This window comes from Triturus cristatus, chromosome 2_1, assembly GCF_964204655.1.
Source record: "Triturus cristatus chromosome 2_1, aTriCri1.1, whole genome shotgun sequence".
NCBI lineage: Eukaryota > Metazoa > Chordata > Amphibia > Caudata > Salamandridae > Triturus > Triturus cristatus.
In genome coordinates this window covers 907,484,627-907,512,385 of record NC_140581.1, presented here as the reverse complement: position 1 = coordinate 907,512,385, position 27,759 = coordinate 907,484,627, and the positions used below count along the sequence as shown (strand labels likewise).

The 27,759-nt window shown below is 45.1% G+C and overlaps 1 protein-coding gene across 1 annotated transcript in view; it reads right to left on the bottom strand.

The window, feature by feature from the left end:
- RASEF (RAS and EF-hand domain containing) overlaps positions 1 to 27,320 on the bottom strand; it is a 298,021-nt gene extending 270,701 nt beyond the window's left edge. Inside the window, exon 1 of the mRNA XM_085633180.1 lies at positions 25,861 to 27,320. Coding sequence (XP_085489306.1) covers positions 25,861 to 26,222 — 362 coding nt within the window. The 5' untranslated portion in view covers positions 26,223 to 27,320. The remainder of the gene's footprint in view (positions 1 to 25,860) is intronic.
- Between the last annotated feature and the right edge of the window lie 439 nt (positions 27,321 to 27,759).

Genomic DNA, 27,759 nt, shown 5'->3' with positions numbered 1-27,759 from the left:
GAGAGCCTCATAAGTTGGGACTCACCCACAGTGAACTCATGATGAAAGGGACTGCATGTGTATTTTACCGGTGTCCCCCTGGCGCAAGTAGGCCACTGCGCTGCAGCCAGAGTAAGGGGCACTGGGCTAGTTACATGCAAATATGTGTGTACATGTGTGTGCATAAGGGTAAAGGCTGCGCAGGGGAGATTCCTGGCATGCGCAGCCCAGGAGCAACTACAAATTGAATGGTGTGGCAGGACTTATGCAGAGCTGAGTGGTGACATGGAATAGGCTTTCTACGATGGGAAGAAACATCTGAGGGAAAGTCAGTGTGCTTTACTGTTTTTGTTCCATTATTCTCCTATGAGGATGGGGAGCACATGGGCTAGTTTCGCTTTCCTAGGGTCTACAAATTCCAGACACACACTAAAGTCCACTGTAACTTATTTGAGAAGAAGTATTCTGCAGAGTCCAAAATCATATTTGTACTGCTTTTGGGTCATCCAGAAATGTCATATTTTTCTGAGTCAGCTCATAACCAGGGCCTGGCTGGGGCTGACCCTGCCAAGCTGGATTAATGACCTTCCTCCCCAAGCTATAGCATCAGAGGCCTAGCCCTTCATGACAAGCATTCCAAGGGTGAAGGCCTCCTCTCCAAGAACAGAAGATGGGTAGAGCTAAAGGTTAATCCATCAGCAGCTGTCAGCTAGTGCCAGGCATCAAGCTGCTCTGGAGAGAAGGCAGCTAGAGGGGAAGGGGCTTTCAGAGACCATGTTGCATGAGACCCCTGGCCGACGCCATTTTGAACTAACCCAGAGGCCTGGGCAGGAAGGAGGGAGCAGGGGCACAGAAGAGACTTCCTGCCAGCCTCCTCCAAATTATTTAAAAGAGTTTGCACAGGAAGAGGAGCTCTCTCTGGGGAGTGGTCTGCAGAGGACGAGTGGTGCTGGAGCCTGACACCATGGGCTGCTGGAAAGAAGAACCTCCAGACTGGCCCAGGACCTGGACTTGCACCACAAGAGGAGACCAGGACCAGTGAGCAGAACCCTGGGCCTCTGCGCAAGGAGAAGAGAGGCCCAGGAAGAGAGCCAGATGAAAGGCTGACACAGGGAGCAAGTTGGGTTCAGACGCCGGTCCAAGATAGGGCCCCGGGGTGGGTCAGGTCCCAGGGGCTGCCCCAGCAGAAGATATGTCGGGGAGCGCCGATGCGCTCCCCGTGAAAATGACCAGTGGGGTACCAGGAGCCCACCCTGGCCCCCGACGAGAAATGGAGATCGGGGAGCACCGTCGCGCCCCCGGGAAATGGTGAGCGGAAGATAAGGCGGGGAGCGCCGTCATGCTCCCCTGGAACAGGCCCCCGTGGGGTGCCAGGAGCCCACCCTGGCCCCCTGCGAAAGCAAAGCAAAGCTGGGGAGCGCTATCGTGCTCCCCGCGAAGATGGCCCCGACTGGAGGGAGGAGGCGGGGGAGTGCCGTCGCACTCCCCCGAGGCAGTGGGAAGGCAGGGCGAGTGTCGTAGACCCGCCGAGGATATCACCTCCGTGTCTGCCCGCCAGAGCAGACAGACCGAAATAGCCACTCTGGCTCCTGTGGTTGCACCAGAGGGTGTGGGCCGAGCGGGGAGCCGGCGGGAGCCACCGGGGGTGGGCTCCTTGAGTGGCTCTCCAGCGAACCGGTGGTGCGGGATTCCCGGGTGGGACTAGGACCCCAATGGGGAGTGACGAGGTGCCAGGGGCCCAGGTGTGATCAGGCCCCTGAAAATAAGCCGGAGAAGCCGGGGGTGGGCTCCCGAGCTTCAGCACTCACCAGGGGGTCCGGGTGGGACCGGACCCTCCCTCAAAGCCAAGACGTGGTTGGAGGCCCACAGCGCGGCTCTCCCAGAGCAGCGGAGGAAGCACCCCATAATGCCTTGCAGGCCCGGACCGGCCTGCAAGAGAAGACAGCTTTTCCTCCTTTTGCGGTGGCCCCAGGAGGATGGGGTCACCGCCACAGGTGTGACAAGGTGCAGGGGAGCTGCAGAATCTACCAGTCTCCCCCAGCACAAAAATGGAAAGTCCCTCAATAAGTCTCCGGGGACTGGCAAAGAATAACCCATCAAAGGCTCAGCCAGATATTAACAGCATCCCTGTGGCTGGAACTTTTGTTCTTCCACTGGGGGTGCCTTAAGGATCACACAGAGGTATGAAATGTGGAAGGCTGTGCTGGGGATGTCTGAAGAAGGGCATCTCCTGGAGGTGAAGAGGTGTAATGGCACCAGAAATGCATTTACCTGGGGTTATTTCTTTTTGAGGGACTGTAAGTCACACGTGTAAAATGTGAATTCATAAGCAAAGTGGGTTTAAGTTGTCAGACATTCCTGCTAGGGTGTCTGGTGGTATATGCTTAATCCTGTGGTTATAACTGTGACGCCTTTAAGAGGCTGTGATTGCCAAGCATTACAACTGTTAGCAACTATGATGAGTACCTCATTTAAAGTGATGCCCAAACATGTATTCTTGCTACTGCGTTAGGGGAAGAACAACCCAGACTGTTAGCCACTAAGATGTAAAGGTGTATACTGTATGGACAGTATGAGATGCTCAGTCAGGGTTATGTGTCTCCAGGGCAGGTGTACCTATTTTAAAGGCTTGTTGAGATGATGGGCTGGGTCACCACTGGGAAGGTGCCAGTTGGTAAGGCCCTCGCTCCAGGTTGTGTCAACCCACTGCATTCGGTGGCAAGACGATGTGCATACATGGGAGTGGTGGTACTAGACCCCACCCCCACTGCGGAAGGGGTGGAGATGTTATGCAATGTCACAAAGTAATCCCAACAGCTTATGTATATTTGTAAATTGGTGCGTAGTATTGAGTAGTGTGTGCGTCTAATAAATGTACTCTTACTTTTACAAAGCAAAGTACAGACTAGACAATCAATTATTGAGTGTTATTTCTGCGTACTTGTAATGGCGATTACTAGCCTACACCACCTCCCTTGAGTAAGCCTTAGACTGCTCTGCAACGCTACCCTCTGAGAGTCAAGCGCTGCAATAGGGTGTTTGGTTCCAGTGAAGGACAAATGTGACATGTTATTTGTGCAAGCCTCACAGATACTGCCTCATTTTCCAACACTTATATTGAGAAAAAAGTGCTATAAATGTTTTATGAAAGGAAGTGGCTATTTATCCGACTGCCGGCTAAATAATACATACCCTATGTATTTAGCCAGTGGCCAGGTAAAAAGCAAAAACAATTCATTATTTACCTAGAGGCAGACTAAATAACCATCACCTGAAAGCAAAACCAGAGTTTTCGGGTGTCAGACAGCAATACAAAGAAGTACAGATGATCACAGACAAATCGTGCATATTCAAAAAGCTGTACACTTAGATTTTTAAAACATATGCCAGACTGATGATAGGCTAATATTTTAGGATAAGGAGAAGCTCATAAATTGCACTGCAAATGGGCAATGCCTTAATACCTTTTCCTTTTATTCTCTTATCTCACTAACCTCCCGTTACCATACCTCTCATTCACACAAGTACTGCTGCTTCATATTTCTTTACATTCTCCCATCTCTTTGGTCCCCACTCCACTGGCACTGTGGGAGAATGCACTTTTCGGGCATAAGTAGTTGGCTGCTTGTTCCTCTCACTTGTCCTCGGTCCTCCTTTTCCCCATAATGGCATGGCTTGCTGAGCCCGCCCGTGCTCCAGGGGTTCCTTTCACGGTAATTGCCGGCCTTGGATAAACTAGATATCCTAGTCTCCTCTGTAATTTAAAGCTTCTTTGTTTGCCTGTCCTATCAGTGCCACTGCTAGCTTGCCCCTCTGTGATTGTGACAAAGTGGCTCTAAGCTGCTCCTGGAGCTCAGGTTTCACAAGCATAGCTACAAACCTTGGCACCTTTCCCAGGAATTCAATGCATCACCTACCAGGCATCAAAAGGGTCAAAGCAGGCATACTTGTAAACAAATGAGGATGTATTCCTGTCACTGCTTGAGTTCCTCTAATGGTCATCCACACAGATATTTCTGCCCTATATAGTCTTATACACAAGTTGCAGTGCTTGTTCCACTTACTGCATTGCCGTTGACGTCAGTTGATCATGTGTATCTGCTACCTGTAACACAGTTTAGGTGAGAGTATGAGTATGTTGATTCTCTAAAGATTATCTCAGCTGTCATCACTGTGGAAACCCACCCGGAGTTTTAGTTTCAGAATTGTAAGGCTGTCACCTCAAAGAAGGGGAGGCCTTTCCAGGTAAGATACTTCTAGCCGCTAGCTCGATGGAACTGGCAAAAGCAGGCATCTAAGGGTTGTAAATTGGTGGCTTATTCCATTCTAAGCTAGGAGCATGTAGCGTCCAGTTGCCTCGTACTTTTGAGAATTTTCCTTCTCTGCCCAGCATACTAGCCCAGGGTCCAGTTACTGTTTCAGGGTTGTAACTCTAGGGCAGCATGGTTGCTCTGCCCTTCCCAATCAATATCCTTCTTGAATTTTGGTCCTGCCCCACATCTTTCCACCCAGAAAGGGTACTCCAGTCACTAGCTGTATCATTCTGTTTCTTTCTGCCTTGACCCAGTGGTTATGGATGCTTGGTCACTGGATGTTGGCTGCCAGGGTCATCCTTTTGAATTTTCCAGCATTCCTCTGGATCCATGGCCATTATACTGCATTAGATGAAGGTTCCCTGTAAGTTGCGGATGCAGCAGGGGAACATCAGTTCCATCCTTGTCAAGGGTGCTATTACCTGGATCCCTCCTAACAAATAGAGGAAAAGGGTGTTCTCTATTCTTTTCCTGGCTTTCAAGTCTGTAGGCAATGTCAACCTTGATACAGACCTCACAAGATGAACAAGTTCATTGCAACCAATTTCTTCAACGAAAAGACACTTCTGCATTTAATATCTCTGTTTTATCCCTCAGATTTTCTTTCCTCCATCACTTATCAGCTCCGGTCCAACACCGTTATCAGAGGTTTCTGCGGTTACCAGTACCAGTTTTTGTAAGCTGTCCTGAAGCCTCATGCCTCCCTCAAGGGTTTTTAAAAAATTACGATGGTCAGGATGGGTCTGCTACATTTATAGGTCATGCATCGGCATTTAAATCTCAATAACGGCTAGTGTTCACTCTCTCATTCAAACTGGGCAAAAGAAACACTACCTTATTCTGTAACATTCTAGCTCACATTCTCTATCTGTGATAACAGAACTTACAAGTCTTGTATGATCCCATTCCATTGACTCCATTTGTCTCAAGAACCCTGGGGTTGTGACTTGTGTCTTCCTTTCTCTTCAAGGGGTTGGATACGTTTCATTCCTCTATCTAGTATTGATCATGGAAATCATCTAGAGGGGGGTGGGGTAAGAGCCTCTCTCATGGAGGTGAAGGTTCTGTTAGTGTGAAGAGGCAATTTGGGGGCAAATGATATAGTGAATCAATATTAGGGGATTGGATTTTCAAGGTCTCACCCTGTGTTTCTAATGTTGGAAGACCTCTTGCTTTCTCTGAAGGTCTTCTCATAAGTTTGCAGGAGGCTCAGGTCTCTATCCCTGAATCACCTAATGTGCTGAATGGATGCCCATATTCCTGATTATTGCTTCCAGTCACCAGACACCATTGTTTGGGGGTAAAGATGCCCATTTGATTCAGTTGCTACTCTGGTGGTTGTATGGTTTCCTTTTTTTCTTCTTGCATCAATGGTCCAGAGGATTATTCTGAAAATGTGGATGTATCCTATTCTGATCCTTGTGGTTGTCTGTAAGTATGTATGCAGTAGCTGAAGGAGAACAGTTGTCTGTCAATACTGAGACGGCCTGTGGTGTTTGCAGGAGGGGCGGGCACTTCAACGTAACGATGCACTTGCCTATCTTGGAATAACCAGCCATTGCTCTTACGTATATTATATTGTACAGCGTACTCTGCCATCTTTACTGCTATGCTTATTGAATACCTGTCGAAATTATTTGTTTGTGTTATGCAACTCGCCTGTGTTGTTTTATATTGCCTTGGTATGTAATAAAATGAAAAGAAAGAATAAAATAAAAAATAAAAGTATGTATTCAGTATTTGTATAGCATAAACCTATCTAAAGTCTGTAGAGCACTGTACATGGTCGAAAGCACAGACTCAATCAATGACGGATTTGAAAGAGAACAGGTTTCTGGACTGTTACTGCATCGTGATTTAATATTCTTTAATGTGGTACTTCTTCAACTTTTCTGCGGGGATGTTAGGGTGGCCCTGATGGATACAGGGATATTATTCAAAATACAGGGTGCATTGATAGAAAAGGGTTGTTGCTAAGTTTCACATATCTGTGTCTCCTGTCTGATGGTGTCCTGGCAGGTGGTAATCTGAGAGCACCGGAAATGATAAGCTTGTCAGTCAGTGCCCACCGGAGAACACTTTTCACCCTGGCACAATAAATTGTAATTTGTTAATATTGTTGAAGGTGCATGGATCAGTGATGGTTCTCCAGCACAGTGGTAGTTTTTGCTATATTGTTGGCATCCAGTACACCATGGTGGGAATTCTCAATATTATATGGGCATCCATTGCACCCATGCCTGGCATAATGCTGGCAGGAGGCAATTTGGGTCGCATTGTTTCATGTATGGCATGAGAACGCCCACCCTACCCTAATGCTGGCCCTGAATTAATGGAAATGGGGCTCTGTTAAAAACAAATTGTTCTTTACGTTCACAACGGGGAGTGAGACTAGGTTGCAAACACCTTTGAGGTTTCAATACATTTCCAATGTTTGAGACCAGATTTCGGTAGCAAACCATTGCCACGTAGCAGGCCAATTTGGTATTTAGAAGGTGCACCTGCAATACGCTGCCTCCAGACACCTTATGGGTAACCATTACCAATTCCTTGTTTGGAGTTGTGAAAAGATTACTGACATCTTTCTTGGATTTGCATTTTCTTTTTTGAAAGAATACTTGTTCGATCGCAGAGATGAGTGACCACAAAACTTGGGGAAATGATCTCTCTGATCTTGAATCTTAGTTTGGAAGTCAACACACCGGTGAAATGTTTTAAATTGATGAATGAATAGTCTATCAATATTGGGAATTGTATGATGACTTGAATCACTTTAACTGGTATATCTTTCCTGAAGCGTCCATTAGAGAGGCAAAGAATATTATTGCTTTGAAACTAAAATGCCTTTGTATTGATATTACTTTAAGAGATACCAGGACCAGGACAGAGCCAGTCGTTATTTAGTGTTCTGGGTAGTTCATGTGAGTTTTCCTGGGTTGAGAGTCTAGTATTACAATCATCATTACCATAAAAACATTTCTTAGGTACATGATGAGTGTAATAACTCAATGCAAGTCATAACAGTCAGATCATTGGGCCCAAGGAGAGTAAGAGTTTAGAAAAATTATTTTACAGTGAATCAATCATATGATCTGATTATGGCGGCCCGTACCAATTGAAGAAGTAGACTAATCCTCTCTCTTCCCGACACTTTGGATGGTTACCTGCACCACAGATCGACGCATGTGTTCTACCCCCTTGAAATACATTCCCATGTATTTACAACGTGCCGCAACAACTGTCAATCTCCCTTCACAGGGTGCCGGCTGCTCCCTATGTGAGTACCCCCAATCCTAACGCACTGTCTTGAGCCACCCTCTTCTTGGTGTGCACATTCCAACTCTGACAGTTGACTGCTAATTCTTCAGGTGTCCCTTATTGTTAGGTCCTGATGAGACCTCCTACTGATTGTGGGGTCGAAACATCGTCGGCACCACCCAAAACAAAACCATCTTCTAGCCTCCCTACTATTGTGTTAGAAGGCTGCCAATAACTATTGTATAATCGCTTTATGGTGGTTTCTTTGGATATTTAGAAACTTTTTTTATGTCACAAATTGTCACTTTTGAAACATAGGTTCTATGTTTACTTGCTACCCTGAGCACTTGTTTTGATCAACTTTATTACTTAGTCTAAATTCTTATATAAACAGCAAATGTTTTCAAATTTCTTTTTTTAAGTAATTATGATTCTCTCTTCGACATACCTTTACCCATGAATATTACCATTGATTCTAAATATTTCACATATTATATACATTGTCCGCAGGAACCACTGTCATATGTCATAATCATATGAAGGGCAGCAGGTCTACTCAGAAAGCTCGAGTAAACTTAGAACAACAGATAACTTTCACAGTATATAAAAAAGTTAAATGAACACAAATAGCTAGGCCTCTGTAGGGTCATCCCAGCCTGTCTTCAACTGATGGGCTGCCATACATTGAAAAGCATGGAAATAACATATTAAATACTCCAAAGGTTTCCTGGAATATATTAGTTTGTAAATTCCTTATGAATCACGGATTTCACGTCAATGTATAGGGTTCTTATGGGCAGCCATAGTCGAGGAAATACAGATCAGGTTGTGAAAATTTCTGCTTGCAAAGACAGTTAGTTATTGCCTGCTAATCAGAGTTGTTATCCCCATTAAAAATCAGTTTAGGGAAAGTAATTTGCTCTTAGTCAACATTAAAAAAATCTAGTTGTCCATAATTGACAGGTTCCTCACAGATGCACAGACTGGGAAACTTGAAGCTTGGGAAGGGCATTTACATTCATGCCGGTTAAAGCTAGTGGCTATACAAGACAAAATATGTACAGAAACATTGAACCAATCGGTACAAGTCATGCCATGGCCAGCATTTGAATCTGATCCTTACATGACCAAACCAAGTTGTATATATGTTTGGATGTGAACTAACGTTTGGTCGTCAGATTAGGACATAACGCACTACCTTTCATAAAAGACACACCATCAATATCAGATAACAGGGGAACAGAATTACAATTCTTGAATGCCTTTGTGTGACTGATATATATGTAAATTGCCATAATCAAAATTATGGTAAGGTTCAATTAATTGGAATTCCTTGAATCCTGCAATTAATTTATTTGAAATAAATGGAGGCAATTTCTGGTTCAGAGTCAGAGCAATTGGTTTAGAAGTATTAGCTATACCAGTGGCAATAATAAGCCCAGTTAAACAAAAAAAGCTAATTCAGAAGATTTGGTTGAGGTTGATTTGATAACAGGCTGCATTTTGGTGATCAGTGTTCGACACAGGTTATCCTTCAATTTACTGAGCTGATTGTTACTTTTGTAGACAAAACAGTTTTGCTTTTAGCCAATTTATTATGTGTTGGTGAGGTCCTGGCATCCAGTAATAATATTTTACAAAGCCTATACCAAAGCGAAACAAGAGGTCAGAAAGCTATAAGGCTGCCAGCCAAAGCAAGACCTATTGCCTCTGCCAATGCTAGTTTTATGATGTTTTTCTTTTTTTTTTAATTCATAGAAATGATTTGAGGTGAATCACTTTTATCCAATAAATCTAAAGGTACCTACTCCTACTCAGGAACCATACTGTTACTTTTAGGAACTATTTCAGATTGCGTAGCAAGCAAGTTAGAATTTCAGGTAACAACTTGATTATCAGATTATCAGCACCACAATAACACTTAGATTAAAGTATAACAACTAGAAGAAGAAAGACTTCTATGTGTGTATAATGTGTTCACTAAAGGCACGGACAGTTTGGGGTTAGGATTAGTACTCCAACTAGGATGGTGACAGTTAGAGTAATATTGTATTTATACTATTACTGCATTGAATCAATCTTGTTGTTGTGCAGGTGGGCTCTCTTAGAGGGAAGTTTTGGCCTGTTAGTGGAGTGTCTGTCATTTTCAACAGTTTGTATAGGTTAAGGAGTTTATCTGCCGGAGCGAACATGCCCTTCTCACCATGCTTCTAACAAATGCTTGTATAGGTGAAGCTGTAGCAAGAATTTAATGTATGCCTATAAACTTCTTGGATGTACATGCCATTTAAAAAATGCTCCTGAAGTGAACAATGTATTTGCTGGGTTTACATCAAGTCTGCTAGATCAGAATTCAAATGCTGTTGCGGATGGGCTGGTGTGAGTGCAGGTAGAGGCAGAGGTATATTGAGGCTGTCCTTAAAATAGGTTTCAGTAAGTTCGGAAAGGTTTTCCTAGTGAAGCGATAGACATGGATGGCGCAAAGATATTTTTTTAGATCTCCAAGGACAAGGATTAATAACCTGTATCCCTTTACCAAGATGGACATTCCAGAACCAAATAATGTGTTTGTCACAATTTTTGTTGGTACAAATGGATTTACAAATTAACAGAGTAAAGAGCAAAGTGAGATTTCCTTAAGAGTGCTATTAGATCCCACTAGATGTTAAACTCACCCTACAGAGGGAGAGAGAAGTTAGCACTGATATCATGGGCACAGTGCACATAGAACCAAATGTGGTTAAGTATTTAATAATACTTTTTGATTATTTTCGCAAGTGGTGGCTTCATTATATTCTACCACTGTAATTCAAATTTCCCTGTAAAAGTCTAGGGTATAAAGTTTAATTAATAGAAGCTTTGCAGTCCCAGGGGATTCATCCCTGTGCATCTACAGGTCCAACCTTCTCGCTTATGAAAGGTACAGTTCCTGTTTCAAACAACAAACCTAGTTCCATGTGTTGACCTAAAGCGATCAACTGCATGAACACTAAGATATGAAAACGTGTTGGTAGCATTTAGGTACTTTAATATCAGTATTGACTTTTAAGAAATTTGGAAGAGGCTAAACTGAAGATAGGATGGCATGTTGAAATTAAAAATTAACTAAAATTGCTAAGAGGGATTCTAGATAATTTGCACCTAAGGATGTTGTGGAAGTTCATGTTAATCTAGTCCTGTTGGAAGATGACAAAATATGGCACTGTAGTAAACTGGTACTCTGTACAAATGGAGAAATTATTGAGGATTCTTGCTGTCAAATGACTGCACATCATGACGATTATGGGACATAAAATTCAAAATGAGTGTAACAAAAGCAAGGCCAGAGTTGGATGGATGGGTTATTTAGAAAAGTGACTGCAGGACTCAATGATGAATCTGAAGCACTGGGGGCAGATTGAAGAAACACTGACTATCTGCAGAAATTGGTTTGAACAACTAACAACAAAATGATAATTGTTATATGGACCTAACAGCTTCAGTCAGGATAGCGGGTCATCGATCCACCCCCTTTTCTATAGGCCGCGGTACTAGACAGGGCTGCCCACTATCACTGTTATTGTTTGCCTTAGCAGTAGAACCCCTGGCGGCGGTGGTACGGAGTGCCCCGGTGATCAGAGGCTTTGAGTTGTCACGGTCATGCTCCAAACATATTGCACTTTATGTGTTGTTTTTTATGACAGACCCTTGGTTCTGAGGTCCCCGTATTCTGCAGATTCTTCGAGTATTCGGGCAAACACCCATCCTTCATACGAATCCCTCCAAATCAATTATTTTTCCCATATGTGGAGATCCGGGACGCAATTCCTGGGCACAACAGCTGTCACATGCGACCACAAGATTTAGATACCTGGGGATTTTTGTTTCACCCTGCCTGAAAGTTCAGAGGGCTCATAACATTACACCACTAATTGCCAATTTACGGGATGAGACAACGATAGAGTCCCATCTCCCGCTGTCATTATATGGGCGATCAGCGATCTTTAAAATACTTTTATTACCCCAGGTCCTTTACAGAGTACAGAATTTCCCATATGATATACCGCGTGCATGGTTTACACAGGTCAACGCCATACATAATAAGTTTTTTTTGGGGGGGCGAGGGGGCATTGGGCGCTTGTACACAGTCCACACATTGCGGTGGTATAGTGGCAGCAGACATATATGCATATTACGCGTCATCTCACTTACTCATCATCCACGAATAGTGGCACAACTCACCCTCTGATCCTGCATATGTGAATGAACATTTTGCTATGGAGTATGAACCCCTTCTTCAGATCCTTTATAACCAAGCAAAGCTAGACTTCCTACCACCTGCCGGCAGAGTAATGGTCCAGATATGGAGATATATGGTTCGGCGTATGGGGTGGCAAGGCAGAATGACATGTATGACACCGCTGTGGCATGGCACAAATCTATGCCCCGTCGGGGCACTAGCGGAGTTCTAGAAGTGGGATCTTCTAGGTATATCTACTTTCGGGGATGTCATGCGGGCACCATTCTCAAATCTTTTCAACAGCTGCAGACAGACTTCCAACTGCACAAGACACAATTTGACAAGTAACTTCAGGTCAGACATGCGATCACCCCTCTATTTCACTCACTTGAAACACTGCCAGAATTCCATCCCCTTGAGGGCAGACTGCTCATGGAGGACCTCGGGCACATAAGACACACCAGCTATATCAAACATTAACCACCCATGCCCGTACCATTCTACATAGGACATGGGCGGCATGGGTAAAGGACTTACCTGATATGACGGCTGATGACAAAAAGGCAGGCCCTGGTCAGCCCCCGGGGAGAGGTGGTAGGCTCACGTTACAGCCTTATCCAATTTAAATACATACACCACAAATACTACACTCGATCCCGACTATGGCGGATGGGGGCTATCCAGTCACCGGTGTGCCTTCATTGTGAGAGTGAGGAGGGGACTTTTCAACATACCGTTTGGAATTATAGTGCGCTAAAACCATTCAGGTGCAGGGTGGCGTCCTGCTTAGATCAGGTCCTGTCGTGGGACCTTCCCTTTGACCCACGGCTATTTTTATTACATAGTACAGATGGGATTGGTGGGAACAGATACAAACAGCACATGCTCTTGTTGGCCCTTACCCTCGCAAAACGGGATATCGCTCAGCAGTGGAAGGGAACGTCCCCCCCAACAATTGGGGATGGAAGAAGGCCCTAGACCGATGCATGGGCGCCAAAATCGCAGTTTTCCAGGCCCGGGGATGTCCCCAGAAATATAGGAAAATATGGTCCAGATGGGCTACATACCGTGGAATAGAGTTACCGCCTTTGCCCCAACAAGACTCCATATAGTAGGGCCCCAACGTGTGGGTCCAATCCCTAAATATTTCAGATTCTATTATACAGTCACTGGTAGTCGTCTATATTATGCCTTTATGTACCTGGTGGAGTCTAAAATGCTCTGAGTCAGGTTTATCTTGTTTTGTCTGCATGTTTGCAGGGGTTAAAGTTTCATATGTATGTGGGTACTTTGCATTTATTGGACAAACAGTATCTATACAGCAGGCTATGGCCTTTTATGTACCCAGAGAAACAAAATAAAATAGGTTTTAAAAATAAAGATAATTGTATATCTTCATGATATTATGAGTATTGTGTGTACTCTTTGTAGTTTTTGTCTGTCTCCTTGTCTTTGTATTTGTCCAACTGTGATATCATTGAGTTCTGTTGATGTGCTCCTACACCCTGATTCCACGAGGAGCTGAAGAAGGGGGTAGTATTTTCTACATCCGGTAAGAACCTTTACGCCATACAGGGATATTTAGATCATATTTCAAGATTTTCAGACTGGAATGATGGAATGCCCATTTTTGATGGTGGCTGCCTGGGCCACGCATAACTCGGAACCTGCCACACATCAACTCACCCAAGCACTGCTCACAATGGGCACTGGTTGTAGGTTAATAACATGGCTCACTAAACCTCTAATCACCCATACGCAGTTGTCCTTGTAACCCCTGCGAGATGTCTGGGAGGCTGAGTTTGGCAGACCACTTCGTGACAAGGAGTGGGAGACGACCTTGGCATATCTGCGAAGAGTTTCCCATAACACCCACCTAAAACTCAAATCTGCATACTCCACAGGGCATACTTATCTCCACAACAGTTAGCCCGTATCTTCCGAGGCGCCTCTGACGTGTGCGTCAGATGCAACGCCGCTGGGGCTGACCGGAGGTATGTCCTATGGGACTATCCACAGTTAGGGCCATATTGGTCTGCTATTCACTCCTTGTTGGAACAACTGAACAACTCACAGAAATACCTGGCATCTCAAGTTGGGAGGTAGGAGCCCTTGACTTATAAAGTAGATCATGCAGACGCCCAATTGAGATGCGCTTTCTGAAGTTAGCCGTTATATTAGCAAAGAAAACAAGTACTGCCCACTGGAGCTTACTCGCTCCTCCAAACCCTGACCAATGGAGGTCCTTGTTCACCCGCTTGACATTAGCTGAAGCGGTAGCGTTACATGACGAGGACGCTAGGGCAGTGTGCTGGCGACTGATGGCCCATGCTGGGAGGTGATACTCTCTAAATTGACAGACCCTTATTTGGAGTTATCCCCAGACTCCCCTAACACAAGTTCTTGACTTCTACCACACACCATAAGTGCCCCTTCCCCATTTAATTTAGCCCCCCCTCTATGCCTATATCACGTTCATTGACTCCTGGCAATACCCACTGCTCTCTTTCCTCTACCCCCGCCCTATCCCCACCACCTCAATCCCCTGCTCTTTCCACCCCTCCGACGAGAGAATCACCGATTCAACCATTTGAAGCCATTTTAGACAACTGAGCTTGATGATTGTTTCCAAAGAAGGTAAACAGTTTATTAGTACATGCATGTACTTGTTATTTGTTGTAATGTTTGTTCAAAACCCCAACAAATAAACCTGTTAAAATAGAGTACAACCCGATTTTCGCAGGTGATTAAAAGAAACAGATATTATTTTCCCATCACACGGTGCACCTTTGGATATATTACCAAAGGCATTTCAAGATCATAAGTATAAATAATATTTTGTGGTTTTCTTTATTTTTGGCTTTCTTTATTGAGGAACAATGGTGTGTGGTCTTCAGATCAGAATGTTGGAGGGGGCAGAAGAGTAACCTGTCGCTGTGCAACCCTAGAGAATGCTTCTTGGCTCTCAGTCAAACCAGTGCCGTTCATTTTACTATTTGGTGTAATAGCTGCCGGAAGTAAACATTTTACTTGAAGATTTTAGAATACCATGTAAAATGAACTTCCTTTTCGTCTTGTTACTGCTTCCTGAAATGCCAGCCTCTTTGCATTGGCCTCTCTCCCATAATACGTGCAGCTTCCTTTCACCACATAGAAACAGGATCTCTCCTCGTGACATGTGAGCTCTAAAACCCAGTAATTCACCTGAACACAATCGAATAGCTCGTCAAACAAATATCTCCCTCGGCTTGGAGCACATTCATATGTGAAAACCAGTTGGGGAGGTTTACCAACTTCACTTCAGCACGTTACTGAACCTTGTGTTCCTGTGTGTGTGTTCCCTTGGAAGACATTTTCTGCTTTCAAGATTTCACTTCAATGGAATAATGTAAAACCAGTCTTTATTTCATGAATTGGTTTAGAAAAAACTCAAATTTACCCTACCTTTTAATAAAAATGTAACCCTGCTGCTATCTTTGATTATGTACATGGAGGACCTGGCCTGGCAGTTCGGAATAGACTGTTCCCATGTGGAGACCGGTCAAGACAGATTTGCATATGGCTGGGTCCAAACTGGAGGGACGTGGTGAACAAAATAACGATGGATTAAACCCAGATCTGTGACTGGGGGTGTGAGTTTGGAAAGTTTCAACACTCCGTCCATCATATTATTTTGTGATGTTGCTATGTGCGCCCTAAGTGGCTAAGGGTATGCCCAGACATGGGTCCCTTGCTCGCATCACCACTGGATTCAAGCTAGCCTGACTGATGAGGGGTGATACCTCAAAACCAGTCCCAGGATGCTGGGTTCTGATCCAGGGAGGACCTGACAGTTCGGACTAGACTGTTCCCATGGGAATCAGGGTCAATCAAAATAACGATGGATTAAACACAGATCTTTGACTGGGAGTGAGTGTTTGAAAAGTTTCAATACTCCATCCATCATTTTATTTTTATATTTTTTTATGTTGTTGTGGGTGGGAAAAGGCACACAAGGGTGCGAGCTAGCAAGGGGGTGAGCCATGGGTGAGCTGGAATGGGGGAGGAACATGGACCATGAAGTTGGGTACTTGAGGTAGAAGTACATGAGGGGGAGAGTGAGAAAACCCGTTCACTCTCATGAAGTGGTTAATGCAGAAGAAAACAAGCATTTGCAATGCAATAGGTCTAGCACATGTGAGAGTTTGAGCTATTGGCATTGTGAACGACAATGCCTTTTATTTACGTGTTTGGAAAACCTGCAAGCGGTGCATAAACATGCACTTTTTACTAATAGTCTTAGCTTATGAGAAGTAAGGCTGGCAGTAAAAGAGGTGCAGTTACTGCCAGCCTTGCTTCGCATAAGCAAATACTATAAGTACAAAGTGTGTGGTTACACACCGCTTGCAGGTTTTCCAAAAGACATACATAAAAGGCATTGTCATTTACAATGCCAATAGCTTAAACTATTGCCAATGCAAAGCCTATTGCATTGCAAATGCTTGTTGAGCTCTGAGACGGAGGTGGCAGCAGCAACAGGAAGGCAGAGACCGTGACGCCAGGCTGTGCGTTTCAAAAGCAGGAGGGAGGAGGAGGCAGCTACAGTCAAAGCAAACCTCGGTCTTTAATTGCACAGCAAGTGTGGCAAGATGAGAGCAAGATTTAGACTGTTTGCAACTCTGTAAACCACAAGCACTGGTCTTGAGTGCTCAAGGTTAAAGAAAGAAATAGTGCTCACAAGCTCTGGGTAACAACACATGTAATGGGGGCAGTCTTTGAAAATTTGCAGGTCCAGGCAGGGCCAGTTGCAGCAGGCCAGCTGGGAACTTGCAGGGCTGCCTCTGGTGCTTGTGGTGTCCCTGCAGCTCAGAACAGGTCAGACAGCTGCCCCTTGGAGTCGCTCTGATAGTCCAAGGTTCAAGGAGAGGGTTCTCTCTCCTTCAAGCAGCAATGCAGGTGTCTAGCAGAAGTGCAGTCTTCTGAAGAACAATGCAGGCCTCAAGCAGTATTGCAGTCCTCTGAAGAATACGGCAGGCCTCAAGAAGGAGGGCTGTCTTCTGGTGGCAGCAAGGCAGTCCTCTAAGAAACAAGGCAGGCCTCAAGAGCAGGGCAGTCCTTTGAAGAATAAGGTAGGCCTGAAGCAGCAGGACAGGCTTCTGGAGTACAAGGCAGTCCTTTTGTTGTCTTCAGCAGGTCCAGGAGTGTACTCAAGAAAGGCTCTGATGGTCCTATTTGTATACCTGGTCCAAGCTTTGAAGCTGAAGAAACTTCTAGACTTTCCCCCACAGTGGGTTCTGGAATTTCCTTCCTCCCTGCCAAGGCTCCAAAGAGTCTGGGGTGACAAAAGGAGTTAGTCTTTGAAATGTAAGTGACCAGGGATCGGTTGTGCCCCTTCCATCCAGGCAGGATGGTCCTCCCAGGCCCACCCAGGTCCTAGTGTTTACTATCTGGGGCCAATATACATTTCTGATGGGCAAGCAATTAATAGGCTAAGGTAGCTGTAAACTCCTAGAAGGCCTCACAAGGTTTAGGGCAGGAAAGGGTAAACTTTCTAAAAGTGCCATTTTCAAAATTGTAATCTTAACTTTGACTTTACCATTAAATAGGATTTTAAATTACAATTAATTTGATTCCAATATGATATTTCTCCCTGTTCCCAATCAAATGTTAGCAATTATTATATGTATTAGGTAAACCCAGAGTTATCCTATGGAAACGGTAGGCCTCACAGTAGTAAAAAACGAATTTAGGCGTTTTTCTCTACCAGGACATGAAAAACTTAAAAGTGCATGTCCGACTTTTTAAATATAATGCACCCTGCCCAATGAGCTTTTTAAAGCCTACCTAGTAGTGACTTATATGTATTAAAAGGGGAGCCTCAGGACTAGCAAACATGCCAGTTTAAAACTGCACATGGGCAACAATGCCAGGTCTGAGAAATGTTTTAAAAGGCTACTTTAGTGGGTGGCACAACAAGCGCTCCAGGCCTACTAGTAGCATTTAATTTGCAGGCCCTGGGTACATGTAGTACTGCTTTACTAGAGGCTTACAAGTAAATTAAATGTGCCAATGGGGTGCAAACCAGTTGTGCCATGTCTGAAGGAGACAGCACAAGCACTTCAGCACTGGTTAGCAGTGGTTTAGTGCACAAGAGCCCTAAAAGTCAACAAAAGTGGTTTCAGAAAACAGAAGAGGTGAAGGCAAATTTTTTGCAGGTGACCCTGCAGAGATTAAACCGGTATTTCCAGATATGTATTTAATATTTTTATGTATGGGTTTCTCTAGCTATATGTGTGGCCTTGACACTTCAGCGGCACCTCTGTGATTAGTGTTTATATTTATCACAGCCTCCTGTGTATAGTGATCTTAAAATTTGCATAAAAACACAAAATCTACACTTTTGTAAGAATCTGGCTATTTTTAATAAAGTTCCTGCAAAATATTTTTTAAACTGTACCCAACCCATCTTTTATTAGCCCAGTGCTGCTGATGGGCCAATATGAGGAGGGTGAACACCAGGCAGGAGATATATTTTCTTCTTCACTTGCATGTGACACCACCACAAGTGTTCTGTGATACCTGCCTTCAATCTACATCATGAAAGCTTTCAACATCCCGACTGTCTTTGCTAACACCAACCCCAGCAACCTTTACAGAAGCCTACCTGGGGGGAAATTCTGATGACTGCTGGAACTGTAGATATGTAAACATCCTTGTCTCCAGTGGAAGCATCTTGGGTTTCCGAAAGGATTCACACTGGAAGCTGCAGATCTTCCTCCCAGTATCATGTTGCCCCTGACAGCATCCATCCTTCTACAGGACTCACTGTGTCCTGTACATATGCATTGTTCGTGTCCTGTGCCCTCTTCCCCACATTATCATGTACCCAGTGCCACCCACAATTATATTGTATCCTCTGACCCTCTTGTCCTTGTATTTCAATCAAATCTCCTATGAACAGCCAGATGGTATGACCAGATACTACTGTAATAGATGGAGAGATCATCTACTAACTTGTGAATTACATGACTGACATACAGTTGTGATGTTATTCTAACCATAACTATTTCAATCTTGAAAGGCACTAAAAAGCATCAATAAAGCACAGCTATGCTCATCTGATCATTAAAAATTATTTCGCACAACATACAATAAACAACGTGTATGACTCATTTTGTAGAAGAGGATCACGATGTATTTATAAGAATAAAGAGAACAATCGCAACAAAATACTAATGTATGTGAAAAATCTATTGTTGACACAAAGTGCCATCAACCTAAATCCCATTGGATACAGTTATAGAGTTATAGTTATTATTGGGGATTCTACATATTATGGTATTTGTTCAATTGTTTGTAGGTCTTGGTTGTTACTGCACAGCCCTTACACCAATTGTTAATAATCCACATAATGTGGACTTTGGGCCCCCCTTTCAACCAATGGCTTTCCCTGTTTCTGTTATTGGCTTGAGATTTTGTCAATCATGTCTTGGCTAAGCCCAGGAGCATTCATCTCTCACCTGATTCTATGGGCTGTTAGAGTGTATCTTTTAGCCTCCTTGCATTTAACTACATGAGGAACTACTTTACAGATATGAACCTGTCTGTCCGCTCCTGTCGACCTCCCCCTGTGTGCCTCGCTCTACTGACTAACGGTGCATGCATTTGCAAATTAAACCTATTGGTTTGACCAATTTTTTGTTTTTTATTTTGATCAACAGAATAAAAAAATGCCCTTTTCGGGATTATAAGCGCCTCAAAATCATTCTGTCATAAATGCATCCTTTTCTTTACCATTATGTACAATCGTTTAGCGCACTCAGCAAAAGCTGGTTCAAATGGGATTTTACTTAGCTTTCACAACTAAAATATAACCATATGCTGTCCTCCGACATAAATGGTGTCAGTTCCATAAACCACATGCATCTTTAACAATCAAGTGACTGGTTCAAAGGATTATGTATACCAGTTTCTCAGGCAAAGCATGATTCATCCTTTCAGCACACTCAATACACATGGCATGTCCATATCATACATTAAGGGCTCAATCACAATTAGTGATAAGCTAAAGTAGTGCTTGGTATTTTATGACAACAGGTTACTAGAGGTGGTATTTTGTGGAAAAAGCTTCTGCGTATTTGTTTTGTGGCTCGTCACTGTGATGGTGAAGTGTTGTCTCGCTTTTTGTGCTCCTGTATTTTGGTGCTTCATTACTGCGATGTGATGTTGTGTTGTTCCATGGTTCCTTTGTTGCATTCTGCTTTGACTGTTGAGTTGTGCCCTTTTTAGGTCGAGGACTACCGGTCTGCCGAAGGCAGAACCGGAAGTCGGAGATTTTATGTTTTCTAGAGTGGCTATTTAGCCCGCCTCTCTTTTTGCTTCTCCTCCATTGGCTGGCTTCCTAAACGGAGGCCCGCCATTGGAGGAGAGAGCCGTCCCTCCAAATAGGCTCCGTCTTTTTCAGATTCGGGGGCGTGTTCCTTGCTGTTCTTTCCACTTTTTAGCCACGCCCTTTTTCGAACAGCAGGAACACGCCCCCGAATCCGAAAAAGTTTCGGAGCTTCCATCCGCCATTTTTTTGCTGTTGTCTCGTCTGGCCGTGAGGATCTTCTTGCTGTTGAGCAGGAGTAAGGTAAGCCATCTTGTTTGTAATTGTATTCTATATTGTTAACACTCGTTTATCCTGCTTGAGAATGAATTACAATGATTTTGTGCTCGGGTTTGTACTTCCCCTGCCCTAACCCGCGAGAGTCCGAGACACGCCTGTCCTTACAGCCAGCAGCAAACAGGAAGCACGGACCGTGGGTCTGGCAGGAGGAGGGACAAGGCCCCGTTGGCGACTTTAACTCTCCCCTCCCCGCACGCCCCCTAATCTGTTCAGGGTGCTCCAATTCCTTCAGCCCCTGGGGGTGACTCTTTCGAACCGAAGGTGAAGTGCTGCGTGCTGGGAGCGGGAGCTGTCCACTGCGAATCTACCCTGACCCAGAACGATGCAAGCCATTCAATGAACCCGCCCCTCCGGGCTGATATTCAAGATGTAGACGCTGTTTTTGTGACACATTTTCTGTGATTTCCTTAACATGGGCTTTCTCGGCCAATACGTGAGCAATACAAGCTACCGACACTTGTAGATTGGGTGGATAAAATGGAGAGGAAACGAAACCATCTTGTACACGTTTCCTTTTATCTCCCACACATTTTGGATATTCGAGATGTGACAATTTTCGCCAAACGTTTCCCCTTTTCAAAACTACGACGACTCCGGAAAACACTGTGGAGAGCTCTTGCCACCGTCGTTTAAGACGTTGGTTTAGAAGGGTCGCTTTCCAATGCCCCAATGAGTTTTGCATCGTTGCGCGCACACTGCTTGGCAGTGAGATGCCATTACATGTTTCACCAGCCGGAGAGGAAGTCTCCCTCAAAAACGTTGGGGTGTCGCTGGATGTGCTGCGCACGTCCCATGATGTACTTAACCGGTTCCGTGTTTAAAAACATTTGTAGACAGACCAGTGCAGTTCTTAGTAGTTCGCAGAACGTTTTAATGTATGTTTATCGGCACCCTTCGTGCTTTGCGTGGTTTCTGTGTTATTTTATGCATTTCTGTGTGTGTGTGTGTGTAGTAGGAGTAGTAGTCTTGCAAACACGTAGAACACAGACTTGTGGGATTCAGGGATCCACATATACAGGGAAATCCGCAAAAAACGCTGTCTAAATTGTATACATTTATTTATTAATTCAATAACTCAGAGCTCAAATACAAATATCCAGGTCACGAGACTCAAAAATGCAGCCAGGTTCACTACATATTGTGGGTGGAGAAACAAAATGCCAGTTTCACGCAGGGTATATGTAAATGAATAACGCAGGGTATATATCTTACATGATTTAGAGTATTACAACTGAATTATAAACCCATGATCTCAAACAGATACGCTTTCTGGGACTCTCTTATGCGCAAACATCTCTACCAAGGGCACGCGCTGCTGCCGTTTGGTAAAAATCACAGAAACTTCGCCCACTTTCCTAACCTCGGGACTGGAGCCTGAGTATAATGCAGTTTTACCATAACTATGCTGACTGTTTAAAAAGGCCCGGTTGCATAGACTCCACCTACGCCTTTTCTGACGAGGGTAGGCGCAGCACATTCAGGCGGCGTCGGAAGAAGCGATAGTCTCTCTGCCTTACCTGAAGACCAGAGGTGCTCAGAAAATAAAAAGGGACACTTTTAATCAAACAGTGTTGCAGAAACATGCAAAGAATGCATTGACAAGGCGAAAGAAACCGAATAAAAAAGACTCAATTCACAGAATACTTTTAATATACAAAAAACTCCAAACGAAAAGAAAGATGTTGTTTATTGCTCTCTGTTATTTTGGCTTGTGATTCTTCTGATGCGAATGCAGTGCGTGTGTCTTCTATCAATCTCGCTAAATTGTCGACTACATCTTGAGACCATTGGATGTGCGTAAATGTGTGTTTCTATGTTTTTGTATGTGTAAGTGATATGTGGTGTTTGTATGGTGTATAAGTGGTGTCATTGTGCGTCACTGCTTTGCGAGTAAGGTGTATTGTGTGTGTTATGTGTGCATGTGTGTTTTGTGTGTTGTACATACATATGGCTTTGTATTATTTGTGTGCAACTTTGGGTGTGGGGAATCTGTGTTATGTTATGCATTTCTGTGTGTGTGTGTGTGTGTGTGTGTGTAGTAGGAGTAGTAGTCTTGCAAACACGTAGAACACAGACGTGTGGGATTCAGGGATCCACATATACAGGAAAATCCGCAAAAAACGCTGTCTAAATTGTATACATTTATTTATGAATTCAATAACTCAGAGCTCAAATACAAATATCCAGGTCACGAGACTCGAAAATGCAGCCAGGTTCACTACATATTGTGGGTGGAGAAACAAAATGAATGGACTCCGGCACAGCCTGCCTCTGTCTCTGTGAGTGACCCGTGCCATGCCTCTATCTCTAGGAGGCTCCATCCCTCTGACCGGTCCAACAGAGAACTGACTGCACAGAGGCCCCTTTCCCTACCCTGGCTCCACAAATACCCTACCCTGGCTCCACAGATGCCCCTTTTCCTACCCTGGCCCCCCAGAGCCCCCGTTCCTGGTTCCACTGATGCCCCTTTCCATACCCTGACTCCACAGATGCCCCTTAGCTCCACAAATGCCCCTTTCCCTACCCTAGCTCCACAAATGCCCCTTTTCCTACCCCCACAAATGCCCCTTTCCCTACCCTGGCTCCACAGATGCCCCTTTCCCTACCCTGTCTTCACAGATACTACTTTTTCCCTGTCCTGGCTCCACAGATGCTTCTTCGTTCCTGCATGGACCGCTTTGCCCGTCCCTCACTCTCTATCTACCTCACTCTCTATCTCACTACCTCACTCTCTATCTACCTCACTCACTCTCTATCTACCTCACTCTCTCTCACTACCCCACTCTCTATTTCAATACCTCACTCTCTCTATCTCACTACCTCACTCTCTCTCTGCTAATGCAATGGGTATCACATATGCAAAAAAAAAGCTAATGCCAATAGAAATGACAATGCCATTTATTTAGGATACAAAAATGAAAAAAAAAAGAGCAATACCAATAGCTCTACCTATAATATTGCCGAGACCATTGCATTGTAAATGCTTGTTTGTTTTAGTAGTGTTCTTATGTTGCTTTTTGTATGTTGATGTATTGTTATATTGTTTACTGTGGATATGTCAACACATGTTATTACATTTCAAGCAAAAAGCAGCATTCCTCCAGCTTTTTAACAGTTTAAGACATCAGTCAGCCCAAAACTGAGGCAGGGATAGTATATTACTTTGCACTTGCTGTGCTCACTTTATGTGAATTAGCCAGTAGCGGCTCAACGTCCCGGCAGTGTGGCTGAGCAGGGGTAGGAGGAGGGACGGACGACAAATAAAGGAGACACACAAAAAAATAATAACTGGCCTGCTGCATCACTGCAGCTCCACTCTTCTGCTCCGTCCTCACCAGCACAGGTTCCCAGAATCCCATGCAGCCAATCCTGACTCTGCTTTCATGCTGCTGAAAGCGGCATCAGGATTGGCCTGAGCACTGATGATTGGCACTCCCAGTGAGACTGGGAGCCTGTGCTTGGTCTCTCCAACCCGGCAACGCAGCTCGGATTGGAGACAGTTTCAGTGCGCATGACGGTTTGGCCAGCTTGAGCAGGACGGCAAAACCATCATGCGCAGTGACAACATTGCCCTGCCCACCACTCCCCCTCCATGACGGCCCAGCCCCCAAGCCTTATCTATTGTAAGAAAAATAAAATGATATTAATACCTTTTATTATTGTTTTATTTTTAAAGGTTTGAGGCAGATAAGGGGGTAACGCTCCTCAGCCATAGCGGAGGAATCGCCACTAAAAATAGCCCCATGTCCTCAAAAGGACTTGCACGCAGCGGGCAGTCAACTAGGAAGTTGTGTGTTTTTAACGGGTTGAGTATACACCTGTTAAAACTCTCAGGAACCTGGAAGGCAAAATATCGGGTTTTTTAGGGTTGGCGCTTATAAAAAAATGAATTGTTCATGTAATTAGCAGTTGTATTTGGAGTAGTTCCTTAGTGTGAGATCCTAAGTGCACAACTCTGAACAGACCATCCTCACCTTTGAACCTGCCATAGTCAAGTATTCAGATAAGAACGCTACCTGGCCATTTTTGAGATAAAACACACCACACTGGCACCCATTACAAACATTTTGGAAAAAGTCAGAAATATGCGCATTGTAGATTTAAGCACTCAATTTCTGCCAACTTCGAAATTATTAAAGGATTCCCAAAAATCCCCAGGGATATCTGTGGAAAATCTTTGCAAATCATAGATTTCCACGTATTCTTCTCGACTAGAGTTGTCGCTGTGGAATGTCCTCCCTGTAATTAATCTGCTTGAGTCTCTGCAGTGGATTTGTACAACAGTATTATTTTTGTCTCAGCAGAGACCATATATTTCCCTTTGATTAAACCCGTCCCTTTTACATGCATGAAGTCTGGTGTGATCCCTTCTCTCGCAAATACTGGCATTTTCTCACTCCTGTCTTTTGCAGAATTAATTTACGGAGCATCCAGGGTTGAAAAAGACTTGCTTTTGTGGGAATCTAAAAACTTGCAAGTTTACAAGTGTTCACTGTATTTTGCGCATGCACGCCCCATCAGAGACACCCTCTCTCCACACAAACCCAAAACTTACTTCTGCATACAATCTACCATACTACCTTCCATCTACAGGTGTTAAAGCCTGCAGACCTGATTATTGGTCTGCGCCTCTAGAATGTGTTTTGGCACACATAAAGTTCACTTAGGAATGAAAAAGAGTTTGTTTTTTCTTTCCTGTTACTCTGGCCTGGAGTGTTATCTTGAGTTAACATTTACACACATCAGCCTGGTCCGGAGCAATCCATATTTTTCCATTGCTTTTGCACCAATCCACACGCTGCCCGGAAGTCTGTCCTCCTAGGAGACAGTGTAGTGCTTTCACTGAGATCGTTTTACAACCCACAACCGAAACAATGTGTTATTACATTTTACATAACTGAAAAAAACTGCATGGTACACGAAGGAATTAAATATGTATTCACTACACCAACATCAATCTTCTTCCTGGTTTTCTGCAGCGCCAAAAGGCGCTTAGCGCTTTAAAAGTCCCCAGTAGACAGCTATACATAGAAAGGCCCATTCTTCTAGGCTAGAGGAAGCAGCTTTCACCTATAAGTTAAGCGCTTCTTCAAGCAGAAGGCACCCCACTTAAATAAACATACTTTCCAAGGCTGAAAACGCATAATTTCTCTCAAACAAATAGTCCACGTTTGTGTCTGCGCCATAATTAATGGAATGGCGCTGGAATCTGAACATCTTGCAAACCTGGAAAGTAACAGTGTTCCAAAAACATGCTCCAAGGTATCCGTGCTTTTACCAAACACAACATAAACTTCTCGTTCGTTTTCTATTACGAAGTCTGACAGCTGATTTCATCAGCATTATGGGACAGTATCCGAGCTTATGGGACAGTATCGGTACTTGTTTGACGGATCAGAAGAGTACAAATGTTAAACAAAAAAAGGTGTGTCCTTGCTCCTTACCTCGGAATAAACGCTGCTTCATCCCCCAGCCGGTGCTGGAAGTCCTCCCACGCCGGGTTAAAGGGGTCTCCTCCGTGCTCGTCGTCCGGCTCGCTGGGGGCCCTCACGTCGGCCCCCGAGTTTCCTCTCCGCAGCCAGGGTGAGCCACGGGTCCCGTGGAAGCCCATGGTGAAGTCCTGGAAGGTGATGGCCCCGTCGCGGTCTGTGTCTAGGCGCTGGAAGACGGCCTCTGCCTCCTCCGGGCTGACTCGGAGCTCGGCGCACAGCGACTCGAAGTCCTCCCTTTCCAAGCGCCCCGAGCGGTTGGCGTCACAGGAGAGGAAGAGGGCGCGGAGCCGGGACACCTCACTCTCTCCTTCCATCCAGCGGGGGCTGGGACGAGGGTGCCAAAGGTGGCAGCGGTGGGTAGTCACGAGGCAGCTGGCACCAAGCTCACTCTGATACCTGTTAGACAGCTGTGGCACTAAGGGGGAGGGGTCCAGACCTCAGGAGGGCCCACGGGCGCTGGACAGAGTCACAGAAATAATGGGGAACAGAGACTCTGGCACCACAGAGCAGGGCATCACACCAGCAGCCGTGGGGCGCCGGAAGCCACCCAGGGAGAGGCAGGCGCGGTGCCCACCTGCAAAGAGTGCAGCAGCGAGAACAGTTAAAGAGGAGCAGTGCGCAGAGGAAGGCACACCAGAGTCCAGATGGGATGACACGCAACCTCCACAAGCAAAGAAGCGGACCTGGGGCCCAGAGAGGGAGACACGCTTGGACCAGAGTCAAAAAGGGGCCCCGAGCTCAGAAACACGAGGGGCACGGTGACCAGAGGAAGCAAAAAAGACGCAGAAAGATAAGGGAAAAACGACCTCAATCCCTAGGTTTCCAAATGAGCCTAGTACACACGCCGTCACCGCAGGTGAAGCGCTTTATCTGGGACGCAGTTAGATACAGAGAAACGGAGAAGTGTAGAGCTCAGAGAGCAGTGGTAGAAGGGAACAAACTGTAAAGGAAGGAAGCGTGTGTATAAAACAGGACACTTCTTCACCCACGAAATCAAATGGAATGCGTTCAAATACACCACATCAATTCCATCACTGGGGGCTTGATGAAGCAAGGCTTGACTAACACCCTATGCACCCTGCAAAGCGCAGCTTGAAAAGCCTTCTGTTGATGTTATATATCATATCAAACTTCCCCGAAAGTAGTGTCACCGCCGAGGTACCGAAAACGTCCAATCCAGAGGTTGTTGCCGTTTCGTTGTCCTGTTTTGTCCAGCTGTGTTGCGGTAAAATCTTGCCCCTGGCGTTGTTTTGCTCCCTCTGCGCTTGTTTCGCGTCCGGCTGAAGCTGCCGAGAGAGAGGTAAGGACGGAGCTCGCGCGTCCCTGTGTCCGCTCCTCCTCCCGCTCCTTCCCAGGGTGCCTGGCCGCCTGCCCAGCAGCGCTTCAGCACTCCTCGGCTCTCGAGGCGGAATGGGAGATTACCACTGCGTCTACTCCCCTGCCCTTGTCAGGTTGTAGCAGCCGCGCTGTGCGGAACAGAGCGCTGCTCCGGTTGGCTCCGCTTTAATGGACAACAATGTAAAAAGCTTCGCAACCGATAAGAGCCTTGGCGCGAAGCTGGGACACGAGAGCGCACAAGAAGAAAATAACACTGGGCAGTTTTACACATTCTTCCGGGCAATGGCAACCATATAAACAGATTCTGTTCTGGCTCCGCCGCCTCTTCAAGAGCGGAACACAAACTGCACCAGAACCAGAGCATTGCCGCTGACCGCGACCCCCACAGGGGGCCACTACAGCGGTCGGCGCCACCGGGGCACCGGTCACCCCTGCCCATGCCTAGCGCCGGCCCTGATTCAGTGCCACCACAGGTGGTATTTTGTCACTCCAGATATGAACTGCAAAAGGTGT